The 18,726-nt window shown below is 27.9% G+C and overlaps 1 protein-coding gene across 2 annotated transcripts in view; it reads right to left on the bottom strand.

The window, feature by feature from the left end:
• The window catches only part of LOC136990191 (transmembrane protein 47-like), a 41,883-nt gene that overhangs the window by 5,631 nt on the left and 17,526 nt on the right, over positions 1-18,726 (bottom strand). For both annotated transcript variants that reach the window (XM_067288560.1, XM_067288559.1), the window contains exons 3-5: positions 17,917-17,984; positions 2,373-2,559; positions 1,248-1,397 (exon numbers count right to left, since the gene is read on the bottom strand). In XM_067288560.1, coding sequence (XP_067144661.1) covers positions 1,248-1,397; positions 2,373-2,559; positions 17,917-17,967 — 388 coding nt within the window. In that variant the 5' untranslated portion in view covers positions 17,968-17,984. The remainder of the gene's footprint in view (positions 1-1,247; positions 1,398-2,372; positions 2,560-17,916; positions 17,985-18,726) is intronic.

Here is an 18,726-nt window from a genome sequence, read left to right as displayed (position 1 = left end):
AAGTATTAATATATGCAACAAACAAAATACAGTAAAACTTCTCTAATTCAAAACTCCAAGGAGCTGGAAAACTTTGAGTTACAGATGAGTTAGAGAACAATAGAGTAAAAATGCCGATTCTGAACAGATTTGTACTTTTATCTCTCTTGCATTACATAAAGAATCTTCAATAGATTTTTTTTTTTTAACAGCTTGTGTAACTACTACTTTCAGCAAAATGTTCAATGTAATTAATTGAATCAAGCAGTTTTGCAGGTACATCTTTTTAAGATAAAACAAGGGGACCTCTCACTTTGGACTGAAATAATGTCTAAAAATTGGTTTTGGAGAATAGATACAACTAACTTTCTGAAAATTTCATAAAAAAAACCAATAATTAGGATCACTTTGGATAGAATAAATATTAAAATTTGAGTTGGGGAAGTTGAAAGTAACATAAAGCAGTGTGAGGAACAAGAAAAAATTTTTAAGTTAGAGAAAATTCGAGTTAAGAAATTCAAGTTAGAGACATTAAGTTCCTATGCTATTCCACCGAGACCTACCAAATGCTTCGTTTTCTTCAAGTTAAAGAAATATTCGAGTTACAGATGTTTAAGTTAGAGAAGTTTTACTGTATAGAAAATTCTTCTGTAAATTTATATTGAATATTGAAAATTTTTTTATATTATGAATATGCTAAAACAACTTTTAACATATTCATAATATATTTGGAAGGGAATTAGTATCAAAAAATTAAAATTTTTGGAATGTTTTACATGTTACTTCTTAAATTTTTAAAATTTAAATTTTATACACGCATTTAACACAATTACTGAACATGATTTCAACTAAACTTGTTTTCTATAAAATACTAAAACCACAAAACTTCAATTTACAAAAAAAATAATTACTCATTTTGTATCTATTTTTATTTGAATTGGATAAAAGAAAAGTAAAAAAAAAAAAAAATCTCAGACTACAATACTGACACTAAGTCAGCTTACAAACTTGGCAAAACATCAAGGCAATGTACATTAAATAGAATACATTATGTGACTGTTAAATGCAGTTTACTTATTTATATCGAGATTATTCCTTTTACTTTTGGTACATTCATATAAATAAATTTATTTAGTGCTTTAATACAATTTTTCTAATATTTATATACTGTAAAATTATTCAATGAAAAATAATACATTACAAGTAAAATATTTTTATATGCACACAATTATTATTTATTATATTATAAAATTACTTAAAATACTCACATGCACCGACCATGACATATAATGCATAACGATAAAGTTTGTATTTCCTAGTTGGATCTTTGCTGCAGAGTCCGCAGCCAGTCATCACAGTTGCTCCAAGATCAAAGATAAGCGTTATGACACACAAAGCAGCTGCTGCTTGAATATAGGCTAAAAAAGACAATATTTTTAATTTACAAAATTATATTATTTTAATTTTCAAAATTTAAATAATAAATTCAGTTTGCATTTCAATTATTTTTTAAATAAATAAATATATTACTCAATGTTTCGTGACGATAATATTAATTTATATTAATACTGCTTATTACTCGATTAAATAAGATCGTAATGTAATTAACTGCAGACTATCTGCTTATAATTTGAGACTAAAATAAATCATAAATTTAAGTTTCAATAACCAGTATAATGATTAAAATGAGTGACTTCTAAAATACAATTCCAAATATTAAAAGTAAAACTTGAATAAAGAATTAAGAGAGACAATAACGAACTAAAAGTCAAGATTATTATATTTGTGTAATGCATTCAAACTTAACTTTATGTTATCAATTAAAATTGTGAAGAAATTAGATGTATTTTATGTAATAGCTTATAATTTTGATTGTCATAAACATATCCAGAATAATATCCAAAACAATAAAAATCAAGATACTATAGGACCCAGATAATTTTATCTGACAAAATCTGTTACTGGTTACCATCCATAGATTCAATCCCAGGTCCCCAAGAGTGGTAGGTCGAAACCTTAACCACTCGGTCATCTGGTCACTATATAAAATTACAAATTACAATGCAAAAAAGTGAAATTATAAAGAATTTTATATCAGAACTTTTATTATAATAAAATTATTACCACACTAATAACAAATTAATGTTATTTAATTCATTAAACAAACTTCTTATTTAAAACTACAATTAGTTAAATTAAAAAGAAATGAAAAGGTTGGTCAAATGGAGTTTTCCAGGTTTTCTTCACATTCGTAACACTAAAATAGGGTCTAGTTTCCCATAGAAAGTCCTCCTGGGAGGCATCCCCTCAGCAGATTATCCATGTCACATTTCCATATACAAACAAAAAAAATATATATATAACTGAAACTTATTAAAAGCAAAATAACTTACAGGCCTCTCTTGCTGGATAACATCCAGGCTTCTTTTCAATATTGAATGGTAATGGTAAAGGTGAATCGTCATCAATACACTGTTCCCATAATCCTTGACGAAATTTTTCTGCCGTCAACCAGTTCGAAGAAGCCAGGCACAAAATCATCAAAAGAATCACAATTAAACCACAAATGAAGGCTATCACCTGAAATATAATGATATTTATTCATCAAGAAATAGAAAAGGATAAATTTCTTACTATCTTTTTCAATTAGCATAGCTATAATCATATAATTATTTGTGGAAAATTTTAAATATTGTACAAAGTGACGTGAAAAAAATTATTATTAATACAGTTAATGTAAATCAAATATACATTAAATATTATAAACTGATAATTTAATAATTAACATTCAAATAAATATCTTTTTTTTTTATACATAAAACTATATCATATCATAAATTATGTTTTTATAGAAAAAAAAATTCTCTCCTCCAAGGAAGGATAAAATATTGTAGATAACATGGCAATAAACAGTGCCAAAATTCAAGTGGAGAGGAAAAACTAATTTTTAAAATAAAGTTTCTTAAACGAAAGTGATGATAAATCACTGCTATAATCATCTAAAATAAAAGAAAAAGTACATTTCTGAACTTTGACATTCTAAAATATATGAAGTTATATCCATCATTTTTCTGATCAATTCATCAATTTTATATGATACATATATGCTAACCTTAATATTTTAAACATATAAAAAGTCATATTAATCTTTTCACAATGCTTTAAAACATATCAATCTTGTTATTCTTATTGTATACAAAGTATACGTTACACACAATATAGATCATCATTAATCTTGGTAAATATTTAAGTCATTTCTTACGAATAGAATACTCAAATTTGACGATCACATAATTATATACTCTAAGAAAATAAAAAGGTTAAATTGGTCGAATGTTTTATTTAAAAAAAAGGGCACCGCAACGCCCCCGGGGCAGTCTAATTCCCCGATCCATTCGGTAAAAATGCTGATGAAATCTGCATCTTCATTCCATCACCTGCGAGTCAATTTCATGAATAATAAATTTTAATCTGAATATGTAAAAATCTTCTGAATATTACAAATTAGGTTAATATATAATTCTTGTAGAAGCTACAGAAAAAAAAAAAAAAAAATTTGTTTTTTTAACCTGAATTATGAAATTTATGCAGTACTATTTATAAATAAATAATCAATAACTGAAAGCGAAGATTTTATTATGTTTATATAAGCATTTATCTTAGAATTATTAGAATTTAAAATGAAACTGCTGGGAGAATGAATTTTATAGTTTTAATACCAATAAAACGTTTACAAAATTCAAAATTTTCATACACAAAATATATATTTTTCGCTAAGAAAATATTTTAAACCATTTACATTTACATTACATTTTAGATTTTTCGCAAATTGAAGAAGAAGAAATTTTTCTTCCACAAACTTTACATATCATAAGAGTTTGGAAATGTTCTCTTTCTCTGCCCATCACTGGAGCGTGAAATTACACACCAACGCAAAATGCAAATTCTAATTTCGTGTGTTATAAACTGAAATCTATAGAAATCGAAACTGGGATTTTATAAAATAAAAACGTTAATTAGAAATAAACAATTAGCTCAACACACTTTTAGCAATGAAAGCATTTTTTTTATTTAAAAAAAAAAAAAAATGCTTTCATTGGTCACGTTTCTCGAAATCGGGGGTGGACGATTGTGGGGTGACCTCACCCCCACGTACAGTACTGTACATCATTTACATACACACATCACGATTAAATTCTCCATTTGGTTATATTTATCTGGTTTCAAGGTGGAGAGCGATGGTTTTAATGTCCTAAAGAGCATCATTAAATGCATTTTCACCGGACAGACGTGTCTCAAAGTTTCGGCCTCGTATCTTAATTAAAAGTGGACGAAATTTGAGTTGCAAGACTCGAGAAGGATAGAAGGCAAGTTAAATAAAATCGTTAAAAAACACATTACTTCGTTTACGTTATAAAAAAAAAAGTTGGTAATTTAGATTTTATAAATGTTAATTTAAATGCACAAAAGAATGGCCGAAAAACTTTGAGTTTAAGTATATGTATGATTGATAAACAATTAAAAAAAAGAAACAGAAATTCAAAAACAACAAGGAATATTAATTAATTTAATAAAATTTGCTCATAAAAGCCTAAAGACTACTCTAAAACGTAATCTGGCAAACAGCCTAAACTTTACATTATGTAGGAAGACAAAATGCTTTGCAATAAAAGTAAGAGTTTGATAAATATCCCACGGAAGGCAATGAAGTCTTCAATATTAATAGAGGAATGCCAGCAATCTCAATTAATCGATATTTGCAGCGTAAAGATTAATAGCCAAGTTTGTTACGAAATTAAAAAACACACATCGCGCATAATACAGTAAATAAATTAATATCGTGCCGAAGTTAAAAAAAATGTAAATTGTTTCCTCGCCGTCTCCATCATCACTTTCGCATCATCCTTATTGAAATCTGATTTAAACGGGATAAGTCACAACTGAGAATTCGTAACTAATTATAATAATCGATAAAACGGGGAGGAGAAGGGAAAAAAAATAGAAAAAAATTCTTATCGCAATGCCAGATCATCTCAAGATGGACGATCATATTTGACAGAAGACGTCTGGATGGCGACACGTTCGATTATACTTAATAACTTGGTTCTATTTTTTACGAACCGTTCAGTAATTATCACCTCTTCGCAAATACTGACGAATTCTAGTTAAAAGCGATTAATTTTTGTACGCGCTATCAGCAATCGCTTCCTTCGTCATCTTTATCTTTGGAGAAACTTAGGAGGATAATTCAATTATCCGCCTAATTTTAAGAGGCGTAAATAATTTTTTTTTTAACTCGATTTATCACGTGGGACGTCGAGTAAACGGTCCCCGCCGAAATCTTTATCTAATTAAAATTTTCGCCGCTGTCTTAACGTTAAAATTTAAGATGCCGCCCGTCGACGTAATCGTACCTGCACTAGATATGGCTCCGGACAAATACTAGAAAGACAACAACATCCGGCAGATTCCTCCTCCTCATCTTCGTACGTCTGCAGCTCCCTGACCTCGTGCATCGCCGTCTGGTCGCTGGTCGATGTGTCCGTCGCCAACCATAGTAATAATGGCAGCCGAGTCGACCAATACTTCTATTATAACCGCCGATGCGATGGCTTAAGTCGAACATTTCTTAAACTTTTACTTCCGCCGCCGATAATTTACTTTCGGCAGTGGCATAAATTTCATTTTCTGCAAATGCTATGGCGTTTTTAATGGCCTTGTTTCGCGTTTTTAAAAGTCTAACTATTTACAAGTGTAAGTTATGCCTCGATATAATAATAAATCAATAATGTTATAAAAATGCTCCCTTGTTTTTTTTCTTTTTTATTCTTCTTTCCTTTCGCAAAGGAGAACAACAGAAAATATTGGAAACGGTCCAAAAATGTATTCTTTCGGATATTTTAACGGAAAAGTGTAAACTTTACAACAGCACTAAGCTCTGAAACGACCAGATCAAGGCAAATAGCTTATTTCTGCAAGTTATTCTACCGATTCGATAAAATAAATATTATTATTTTTTATTAAAATCAATAATTCGGCATTAAAAAAATATATAAAACGTAACTAAACGACGACCGAATGCTGAAGAAAATGGCATTTTGTTTTTCTTTAACACGCTCGTTCTTTCCGTTCAATTTTCTTATTACGTCCTACTTTTTCCATTTTATATTTTCGTGTTTGGTTATCGCCTAATATTTAAGTAATTTGGAAAATTTATACCGTATTAATTTCTCCGGACTTTCCAGTCATTAAAACAGCCGGAAGGAATGTTTCTCGCATCTAAATTACTTAACCTATAATTTAAATATAAATATATAAACATATATACGTATACCGACCGATTTATGAGTTATATTAAAAATTACGTCACAAATTAAATTAAATTTAGAAATTACATATCGTAATTTATGTATACTTCTACACCGTACGTCCAAACACGCGCAAAAATACGTAGAACGTACCGGTACATACGCCTTACGTCACAGATTGCATGCACTAATTTTTAAAATAATAGTTTTAAAAAATGATTAATAAATTTATTTTATTTCCCGGGCTTTTGGGAGGGAGTGGTGAAAACGACGATCTTGGTATCCAAAATATACATTTATTGACCCGAGTGTTTACAATAATGAAACTGCAAAACACAAAAAATTGTTCGGGCTTAAGTGAAAAGGGGTTGGGGTGGAACCCGTACATAATTTTTGTAGAATATTCGTACCAAATTTGATGCAGATACTTTCAATAATACAGAAGCCTTTACCTAAAATACGAATTTTTTACTTTTTACACGCAGAAGAAGTGACGTTCTTATCGAAGAATGGTACTACAATAACGCCGCTAGCGCCGATTGCACGCCAATTGGAAAATTAGAATTTTGATGATAATTCTTACAATAAACACACGTTGTTCTAAAGTGAGCGCTACCATTTCGAAAATGACTTGTTAACATTAATCAATGGTCGACATCAAAAATGTAAACATTGTACTACATAGAAATAAAATTTAAAAAGTTCTATCTTATTCGGTTGAAAAGTTATTAGAGTTTAAAGTTTTGCGTGAATTAAAAATCACCCTGTACCTATTCGTGTCTGTGATTATTAGAGTTTTTAATGATGCGCGAATTAACTATTGCTACCTCATAAGCTACATCAACGGTATGGTAATAATATGCATAATAAGATGTACATACCATCAGGAGAAACGGCGGTAGTCTCAAATTATAAACAATATCAAAATACAGTACAATAATTAGAGTTAAAAGCTGAATGAAAAGCTACTAAGAAACAAATTTGGCAAACGATTTTATGCTAGAGTCTAATTACAGCAACAGGCAATTAAGTAATAAAATTCTTTAAAAACAAAAGATTTATTTCTTTACGCTGTATTTTTTTAAATAAAATTTTCAATATTAAAAATATATACTTATTTAACTGATCAATAAAAAGTTCAACAAAAAAAGAAAATGTCTTTCTCTACCAATGAAAAATGGATGCATATAAACCTTAAAATAACACCTTTAATACCTTAATTCTCCAGTATAAAACAATAATAGAACTGACAAAAAAAAAAAAAAAAATGCTTTTAAGTAGCATTCTCGGAGTTAAAATTATTCTGTATTTTTAAAAATAAATATATTCTATCCATTATAACTATTTAATAATATTGAAAATTTTATTTCAGCAAGAATTATTAATTGTATGTTGCACTATAACATTAAAAACATATTAAAGTTTCTTAAACTACTTTAAATTAATAATTCTGAATTGCTCAATTAAAAATTTTATAGAGTTAACATTCGAAAACATATTATTAAAAATTTTAAATAAATTTATAATGCTTCATATTTGATTATTAAACTTTAATTTCCTAAAATACTTTTTTCTGAAAAAAAAAGGAAAAAAAAAATTTGCAAATTATGAAAATTTAGTGCAACAAATACAAAAGTATTTCAATAATGTAAATATTTCTATAAAGTTTTAAATTTTATTAATTTAAAAATATTAAAAATAATAATTGTAAATTTACAGATCAAAATTTCAAATATTTCTAAGCCATCAATATTTTAAAATTAATGTTTATAATTTATTATAACTTTCAAACAAATTTAACAATCGTCAAACTAAGCTAACAAATCTTTATATTATATTTATAATTATATATATAATAAACAAATCAATGTATGTATGTGGGTGTGAGTACATACACAATAAATGAATCTCTTTCCCTCTCTCTCTGTCTGTGTGTGTGTGTTTGTGTGTGTGTGTGTGTGTGTGTGTATTATAAGCATATATCTGTACTTACAATAGGTTTTAATTATAAAAACATTTAGACAATCTAAGGAAACAGTAAAAATTACACAAGTAAACAAAGATTTTGATTTAAATAATATAAAAAAAACCAAATTTATATATTTAAAAAGAATTTTAAAAAAACCCAAGAATTTTCATTTTTAAACAAATCTATAAATGAAAATAGCAATTTTTCAAGAAAAATATTTATTAAATTTTTGTTTTGTCGTCGATGCAAACTTTCGCTTATGTTCCTTATCGTTTTTTCATTCTAAAAACAAATATATTTACTTTTTGAAATATACTATTACCTATTTTGACCAAACAAATTCATTATATAACTCGTATGAAATTATATGTGACTTCTCTATCAAACGTAGTGTGACATAAAAGTATAAAAGTCTACGTAGTATTTATCCGTATGCAATAAGTCGGTGCCTTTTTAATCCTTTTCGAGTGTACAAATTGCAATTAATGCAATATTGGTCTTCTAATAAAATTATGTATAAAATATTTAGCATTTAATAAATTATTGTTATTTTGTTTATGCAAATGATTGTTATTATTTAAAATAATAAACATGTTTAGGTTCATAAATCAGCAAACATATTTATTTGGCATTTTTGGGACTTTCCAATCCTAAAAATGTACAATTATTATATACATACTACAAGATTACATAACATACAAGATTTATTTGCAATTATTCTTTAGTTTTTTGAAGTTTTTCTTACAAATTTTGTGTAATATTTGTAGATTCTGAAGATGAGAGGCAAGAGGCTTACGACTACATTCTAAATCTAAGCCCGTTTGTTTATTATTTGGATTTACGAGGCGCACGGAATAGTAGTGAAATAATAAAAACATCATTACAAAATCATAGCACAAGGATACATCATTAAGAACAGTTTCATAACAAATGTTGCATATTTGCAAGTTTTAAAGCCATCTCTGGCAATTAGTTTACATTACATTAGATTACATTAATTGCCAAACTTAGTCTGCCAAACAGTCTGCCAACTGATTTATAACATTTGTGACAAAACCGTTCTTTAATGATGTATCCTCGTGCTGTAAAAATTGTAATAAATTTTTTATTTTTTTTTACTATCATTCTACGTGCAGAATTTGATTACTATTGCACACCGGCTTTCGGGTGCGTAATTTCCTTGTAACAAAGCATATTATACAGGTTAATAAAGTACAGGTTCATTTTGTTGATAATATCATTTACCTAAGGTTAATATTTGATACGTTAAGCTGGGATTATCAGATCGATAAAAGTTGTAAAATGATATCCAGATTTACTACCATAATAAAACTGTTAAAGCATTCTCTTTTGTCAGATACAATCAAACACTTGCAACAGTTAAAATTTTACAGATTTTCAGGTTATACTACAGGTTATGATAAGATATGGAAAATAAACTGGATATAAAATGAAATAAGAAATTATACTAGAATACAGTTAATTTGAATTTGTATTGTGATATAAAACTGATAAAAATTATTTATTTTCATCGTGTACAAATAAAAATCTCTTATTTTCATAAAATCTTGAAACTTTAAAAGGTTTTGCACCTACAACATTCAATTTTTTTTGAAGATTTCAATTCCTGAAAAATTTCAAGTGATCAAACCATTTAACATATTTTATATGATTGGATCCAAAAGACAACTTCAATGCAGTTTAGATATTTCAATAATAATTGCGCCAGATAAAGAATATCTATAATACGAGGTGTGTCTGGAAAGTAAGTACAGTTTTGGAAAAACTCGCATAAAAAATCTTTTTTCAAAACAAAATTTATTTTTACATGAAAGAACATGTTGGAAACTATTTTTCTACATAGTTACCACCATTGTTCAGACATTTGTCATATCGGGAAACCAACTCGTCTATACCCTCTTCAAAGAAAGATGCCGCCAGTGAAGACGGCCACTGCTGAACATCGATTTTTGCGTCGTCATTGCTGGCAAAGTGTCTCCCTCTAAAATCACACTTCAAGTTCAAGAACAAATGGTAGTCTGCAGGTGCAAGGTCGGGGCTGTACGGTGGGTGATCGAACTGCTCCCAACCGAATTGTTGAGTAAGGTTTTGAGTGACACCAGCAGTATGGGGACGTGTGTTGTCACGAAGCAACACAATGCCTTTACCGAAACTTCCACGCCTTTTGTTTTGAATTGCATGGCTAAGTTTTCGCAATGTTTCACAGTATCGTTCCGCACTGATGGTTTTACCTCTGGGAAGGAACTCGACAAGCAGAATGCCCTGTCTGTCCCAGAACACAGTGCACATGATTTTTCGTGCTGACAATGTTGTTTTGAATTTGTGTTTGTGCCGACTGTTGTTTTGATTCTGAAGTGACATGACAAACCCAAGTTTCGTCACCAGTAACAATTTTGTTTAGGAAATCATTACCCTCTTCACTGTATCAGGTAAGAAATGTCAAAGCACTTCCAAGTCGCTTCGTTTTGTGGACATCCGTAAGCATTTTGAGAACCCAATGGGAACACAATTTGTGGTAATTTAAGTGATTTGTGACAATCTCGTGCAAAACAGTTTTTGAAATTTGTGGAAACTCATCACAAAGCAATCTTATTGTGAACCGTCTGTTTTCACGAATTTTCTCATTCACTTTTGCAACCAAACCATCATTGACAACAGAAGGCCGGCCACTCCATGCTTCATCACGAACATTGGTGCGTCCATCATTGAATTGTCGAACCCACTTTCTCACCATAAATCTCTACAAGTTGACGATGAATTTCAACTGGCTTAACATTCTTTGCGTTCAAAAACCATATTACAGAACGCACTTCACAGTCAGCGGGCTAGGCAATCGTCTTAATCATTTTGAATGCTCACTATCATGTGGAAAAACAACACAATCTGGCTGTAATGGCGTCACTGGACTGACAATCAACCAGAGACATGTATGCGCAGGCACTGAACTACGATACTACCACTGCAGTGGTGGTAGAACGAAACGGTACTTACTTTCCTGACACACCTCGTATTTAACAGAACAATAAAAAAAATGTATTATTCTGTTCAATTATTTGAAGAAGATAAACTTATCAAAAGTATTTGCCTTCAACTACAGTTTATGTATATTTTCTTAAATGTTAAAATTAGTTTTTAATGTGGATAGACCATCTTTGCATCCAATTTTTATTGTTTATGTTGATGCTATAAAAAGTCACCTAAGGACAAAACAGTAAAATATAGATCAAGTATGATTAAAATTATTATATTCTATTTTGTGAACATATATCCAAATAAAACAAAGGTGAATCAGAAAGAAACTTTGAAATAAGATTAAAAGAATGTATATCAGATATAAAATTTAATAGGTCAAATTTGAAAATATACAATTTATTTCTTTAATTTAATCATGTGTGAAAAAGTATTAAAATATATTACAGATATATATATATATATATATTTGTTTATTTATACTTAAAACTGATTGAACTTGAATTTTTAAAATTTAGTTTACTTATAGAGCAAATAAATTGGTGATATTATATTGATGTATTAATAAAATTGCTCTTGTCACTCTATATACAGGACTGACTTGGATGTTTTTCGAATCTCAGAATGAGGCCCCACACTCACAGGGATCCTACACTTTGAAATTTCTAAGAAAATCTGATTAAAAAATTCTCTTTTACAAATATTTTGGGATCCCATTAATAACTTTTTCCTGTAACCATGCAAAATCTCCAGCAGGCCCTGTCTGTATACAGGCTATCAAAAATTAAATTCTATATTATGAGCATATTTTCAAAAATTTTTAGCATTGCTATATTGACTTTGCAGATTCGTCAATGGCTTCTCCTTTTATTTCTGTTTAAATTTTGTTTCAAAGCATTGTATACTGTGAAAAATTCTCTTCCAGATATAAAGTTGTATGAAAATGACTTATCTACAACAAGATGGTGATCAGTAAAATATCTCGTCCCTCATCCTTATATGTCTTTTCTACTATTTTTCTTTCTCAAAATGTCTGTTGTCTGAAAAATTTTCTGTCGAAACACTCTTTGTCCCATCTCCAGTTTCAAATTGTCCAAAGTAATTTCTTTAATTACTTGTAATGTTGCATAAGGTAATGAAAATGATTATGAAAATAAACTCTTACTGGTCTCGAGAACTAGAATACGTAATATTTTTAAATTCAGTAGAGTTACGACGAAATAAAAATTTTCTTTGATTTACCAAAAAAGTTTCAAAGTGGACAACAGATATTTTGAAAATAGAATCATCGTATCATTGATTACACCGTAAAAAAAATATATACACGTTATATAAATATTATGTTAAACAATTCTTGAAATGTTTGCTATATACTATTAGTTTATTCTTTCTAGTTATAAACATTAAATCTAAATTCTAATATCTTACATAGCTTGCCTTCATTTAAATCGATTTTTATCAGTTTTCTAACAAGTAAGTGAATAATAAATCCATTAGCGACAACATAAATTCAAAACAAAATAGGAAGTTCACTCAAGTCAAAAAGTTTTATTGAAAGATAATTTAATTCTCTTGGAATAAAATTTCCATTTTCTATATTTTTACACCATTAATTTTATCAAAATATTTAAATATATTACTAATTTTTCACCAATATTGTTCTTACTAATTCACATTAATATAAACTGTAAATCCAATTTTGGTTTATTAATTAGTCTTAAAATTTTTATAAATAATTTTAAAAGTATGATGTATCTCTTTATATTTAGATACATTATCATTAAAATTATTTAGAAATAAATGTAATAGTTGATTTGGAAATTTGCTTTTGTTTCTACTGTTTCATGTAATAATAAGTATATTTTATTGACATAACTGTAGTTTTCTATAAAATTATATATACACATAATTGAACATGTCTATCTCAAACATGTTTTTCTCAAATAATTTTCTCCTAAAACCTCTATCTCAAATTATGGAATGAAGTGTCAATTACAATTTCAAAGCTCAGTGATTACAATTTGGTAGCATAAACTGCAGTTGAGAAACATCTCGTAACACAGTACGTAGTTGCAGTTGACGCCACTTGTCTTTGATTGGCTACAAGTTGGCTTGCATCTTATTGGTTTAAGAAAGTCAAGCATCTGAAACTATTGACAAACTATTTCTGTTAAGGTATGTCAAAAATATTTTATTTTAATCTAATACTGGCATGTACTGTACTTGCTTCTGTATTAATAAAACACCATACTTCCAATACTGTTTACTATGTAGAAATCTCTATATTTCGAAACCTGTCAATCTCAATTTTTTCCCCATTCCTGTGAGATTTGAGATAAATAGGTTCAACTTTGTGTGTGTGTGTGTGTGTGTGTGTGTATAGATACATATAATTTTAGTTTTAAATTGTAATAATTTATATAAACAAAGGAATAATTAGGAACAACAAATGTAAACACGTGCCTTTTCCACTTCATTAGAACCCTGTAGATCCAAGGTAATGTGGATTGATGTTACTGCATCTTTTGTATTATTTTAACTCTTTTCCAATCCACTATGACCTCTGTCGGATCTGCTATAACATATATTGCTGGTGCTGAAGCACGATTGATGTTACCTTGGATAACTGAAAACTTGAGTAAAATGGATAGCCACACCAATTTCAGATTAAAAATTATGAATATAAAAGGTTTATATGGTATCACTTTTAAGTTTCTTTTTATAGTTTAGTGAATTTAATCACATATAAGGGCATTTTTTACATCATTTATTATATAGCTAATACATAAAACAGTTTAAAGAATAAAAATGTGTACTGTATTATTATATTTACATTTACTATGAATATGTTTCATCTAGAAATTAAATGATAAAAAGTAATAGAAGCAAATCATTTTGTAATGCATATTATCGTTTTAAACTTTTTATAGAAAGTTCTTTAGAATTTTTTGTTTTGAAGAGTTTAAAAAAATAAAAGTTGCTTTAGTATCAGTCACTTGCTAAGTACAACTGGGGTTAAAAGTACTACTGTATTTAAATGCTCAATAGTTTCATAACAAAGCTTTTATAAATTATAAGAAAAGTAGTGCATTCACTTACAAGTTTTGCTCGGATAATGCAAAACCTCAGTTAATCGGGGCTCAGATAATCAGAGTTTTACCATATTTAAATTAAAATTAATTGTACCTTTTTTGAATGATTTCATTTTACTGACAATAAATTACAAATATTCCTTTAAATCCTTTTCTATATTTCATATTCTGATCATCATCTCATTGGATACTCCCAACTCTAAAATATTCTTTTCTTAAAGTTTAAATTTCTTGTGAAAGTAGCTCTACATAAATGAATCTTTTCTTCATTTTTTACTTTTCTGGCTCTGTTATATATAAACAGAGGGAAAGGATGGCAACTGTTCAAAAAATGATCCCCAAAATGTTTACATTTTTTAATTTGGGAACCTTGAAACATTGAGAAATGTAAAAAAATTTGGGAGTTTTTTCTGTATGTATGGGTGTTAGTGTGCGTGTGGGAGGCACAATTTTGTTTGCCCTGTTTGAAACTTAACTCCTCTGCTTTACGTTGAAGATTTCTGAAATTTTGCAGGGAGGTTTGTTTATTAGGGGATTGATGCTATTAAATTTTGATGGTTAAAGGTCAAGAGGGTGGGGAGATAAAGGAGGCTGTGTGTGATTTCGAGTAGGGTTGGACTTAATGACAATTTTACTCATTATTAGCATTTACAGTTTTTTTATAAAACTCATCCCTATTACCAAAAATGTTTTTTGCTATTTTATAATAATTAACAATATAAAAAGTTTTTAATAATCAAATATCATAACAGATGGTGCCCCACAGAATTTTAAATGTTACTGGCAAAGTTGATCAACTCGTTGCTGAATTATTTTTATTGTATCTAAATCCAAATACTTTGTCTAAAACTTTTGCTTCTAATCTGTGCTGACATTTGGGCAGGCAACGTGGACAGTTGCCCAAGATATCAAATCAAAAATGCACTTTTTCACTTGACTTGAATGAAACAATAAACTTTCTTCCCCTAAAATAGATTTACATTCTTAGATTCTCCTGCTACAGATTATTAAAAAACATTTTGATAATCTAGATCAAGAAAAGCTAAGAATGTAACTCTTTCCATTGTCTATCTTCTTTGTTTTCTTCATGTTTTTGTCTTGCAATTTTTTCCTTTAATCATTCCTTTAAAAATGTTTGTCTTAATTTCAATGCTTTTCTAATTTGTTTTCTCATTGTAGTAAATTAAAGGCTATAATAAACACATTAACACAATTTGATTAAACACAAATGACATTTATCATCATTTTGTATTTATTTCTTCCAACTGAGGGATGCTTTGGTGTCATCTTTCCTAAGTCACTTACATTCTTAGTATTAGCCCTGCTTCTAATTTTAAAGCTTTAGAATTAGAAGTATACAATAATTATTTTGGTTTTAATGAAGTATAATTGATAATATATCATAATTTTTCATCAATTATGTTTTCATGATTTTTATTGTCTTCCATTTATTACATTATTATTATTATTATTATTTATTTGAGTTTTTTGTTACAACCATTTCTGATTTAGGGTTTCATATTTATTAATCATTAATAGTGTTTCATCTTTTCTAAATATCTCTCTCAATTTATTTTTCTGAGATTAACTCAAATTTTTACTAATAATAATAATAAAATATTATATATATTTTAAGTATAGTAAAAAAGTTCATAATAATCATTAACTCGATCATTTGTCATTGTATCTGTACTTCATAAAAAAATCTAATACATTTATAATTTCAATATATACTTTTCTTTATTTACACTTAATAATTTGTCTGTTAATTTATCCAATTCGGAAGATCTCTCTTTGGTAATTTTAAAGATTTTTTCCTGTATAAATTTAATATAAATTTAAATTACTTTAGCATAAATTTAATTCTTCTTGTAATAAATTCTGTTTATCAATGATATTTTATAATTTTTTCATTAATGCTAGTTTTCAGAAAACCTACCAATTTTCTTACATTCTCCACCTTTTTAAACATTTCATCCAATTCATCTGGTTTGCTAATCAATTCAGAAAATAACAATATGAATTTTTTTTTTCCAAGTAAGAAATATCTAAAATTTTCTTTACATTTTTCCACAGTGTAATTATGTTTTTTAGAAATAATATTTAATTATAATAGGCAATTCTGATTATGAACTTCCATAATAAAAAGTTTTTATATTAAACATTACTTGAATTGTTTTTAAGTCCATACTAATTTCTTTTACTGGAAGTCCTAATTTTTTATAAATTAATTTAAGAAATTATAGTATGGTATCATACTTGTATTTGTTTTTTTTTTACTTATTAAATGTTTATTCTTTTTCAACTTTCTATATTATATATAATTTTTTAAAACTTACCTGAATGAATTTTATTTTCAGTTTATCAAAACTTGACATGTCAGTTATGTTTTGTTAGCATAATTTAATTGAGCATTATATTCCTTTATGATATGAACAGTTTATTTTGAAAGTGGTGTAAGTCCATTTTTGGACTTGCACCACTTTACAAAATTGAGAAATTACATAATTTACGTATAACTTAGTGTGAACTTTTTATTTATAAACAAATTCACGCTTAGTATTTTAAAACAACAATATGTTTTGATCAATAAAAATTCATCAGTAAATGACATTGATTATGAAAGTAGTGTAAGTCCATTTTCTGCAGTCTAAGAACTTATGGGATGCCCATAAATTGTCTGCATTTTTCTTGAAATTTTTACTCCCCCCTCTTGTCCCAGTTTGTCCAAGTTTCTGTAACCTCTTCCCCCTCTTCAGACATCCAATGTAACTCAACCTCTGTTAAAACCTTTCACCACTTTATGAACGACAGTATCTGTCGTTCATAAAGTGTCATAAGTAGAAACAAAACATACAAGAAATTTTGAAATAAATATAATAAAATGCATAAACTGTATAAAATTTAATGAAATAAATGGACGTTCACTAAACGAAATAAATGGACATTCAAATGTCATTAAAAGCAACTCTCAATTTCTACTTCTTGTTAACATTTTTTGCCATTATGAGAATCTAATGATAACAAATAATGTGTGGTTGAGAGATAAAGTTATAGGAATTATTATGAAAAAAAAAAATTTTTCTGTATTCAGACATACTGCTATTTCTTTTTCATTTTTGTCTTTTTATTTTTACCCAACAGACACTAAAAGGGCATTTTTATCAGTCCATCAAAGGTTCAACCAGTCCACAATGGGCAGCTGGGTTATGGGGGACAGGTCCTGACATATCTGGAACAGATTGTCCACAAAAAATTCTCTGTCCAGATAGGCATACTTCTACAGATTTCTAAATCTTAGTCTTCTCATGAAATAATTTATTATGGTTTTGTATTAATAATAAATTTTTAAATTATATTACAGTATTAATACCTAATCAAGTTATTTCCTGACAACAAGTAAAAACCCAGTATTTCATGTTACAACAAAGTTTAAATAGATATTAATCTGTAATAAGCCATTTAGCTTTAACTACATATTAAAAAAATAAAAGTATAAGAAATTATACAAAACAAATTTACTACAAGTATAAATTACTTCATATAAATTTCATATTGATATATTTGTTTTACATACCTTCAACGGTCGAACCACCGTAACTGTTTCGATTGTAGTTGTGGGAGCCATCAAGAGAAATAAGTGCTCTGAAAAATAAAAACTTACATATTAATGTTATACAAAAACTTATATATTTTTAAAAACATTTAAATTTTTACAAAAATTTATTTTATACACTTAATTCTTCAATCAATTTCTCAGTAAATTTGTTTATAATTCTTAGACAATAAAATTTTTTATTTAATTATTTTTGACTTTTAAAGGAAGTCGAATGTTGTTTTAAAATTTAAATATTGTGGAGATTATTTAGCTAGTAATAAGAATAATAAGGAATAAACTTCTAGTATTCAAAATGTAAGAAAGTTGCCACATAGGATATTGGGATAAACAAGATTTTATATTCTGATACTGTACAATTTTTTAGTCATATCAAACAATAATTAGTAGAGCTGACTTTATGTAGAATCTAATCTTAATTATTATGTTTGAGAAGTTAAACTTTAAGATAATAAAACCAAGGAGCACTTAGGAGTCAATATTGGTAAGATATAAGAATAGTAGAATTTAATGGGAAGAAAAAGATGTAAATCAACTAAATAGTAACACAATACAACACTGTAATGCTAATAATTTCATTATGGTACTACTACTACTACTACTACTACTACTACTTGTCAGTCATCAAAAAGATCAGTCTTATTACTGCATGAATGTTGATATGGTGAGCTAATAACGATCTCCTTTCACCACTGATGAAACAATAATTTAATAATTCTAATATTTTAGCAACATTTTATCATCAGTCTTGCAGCAGTAACTAACATTTTC

This window comes from Centruroides vittatus, unplaced genomic scaffold (assembly GCF_030686945.1).
Source record: "Centruroides vittatus isolate TY-2023 unplaced genomic scaffold, ASM3068694v2 scaffold_861, whole genome shotgun sequence".
In the NCBI taxonomy this organism is placed as follows: domain Eukaryota; kingdom Metazoa; phylum Arthropoda; class Arachnida; order Scorpiones; family Buthidae; genus Centruroides; species Centruroides vittatus.
Note: the sequence above shows the minus strand (reverse complement) of the source record. Positions and strands in the feature narration are given on the sequence as shown.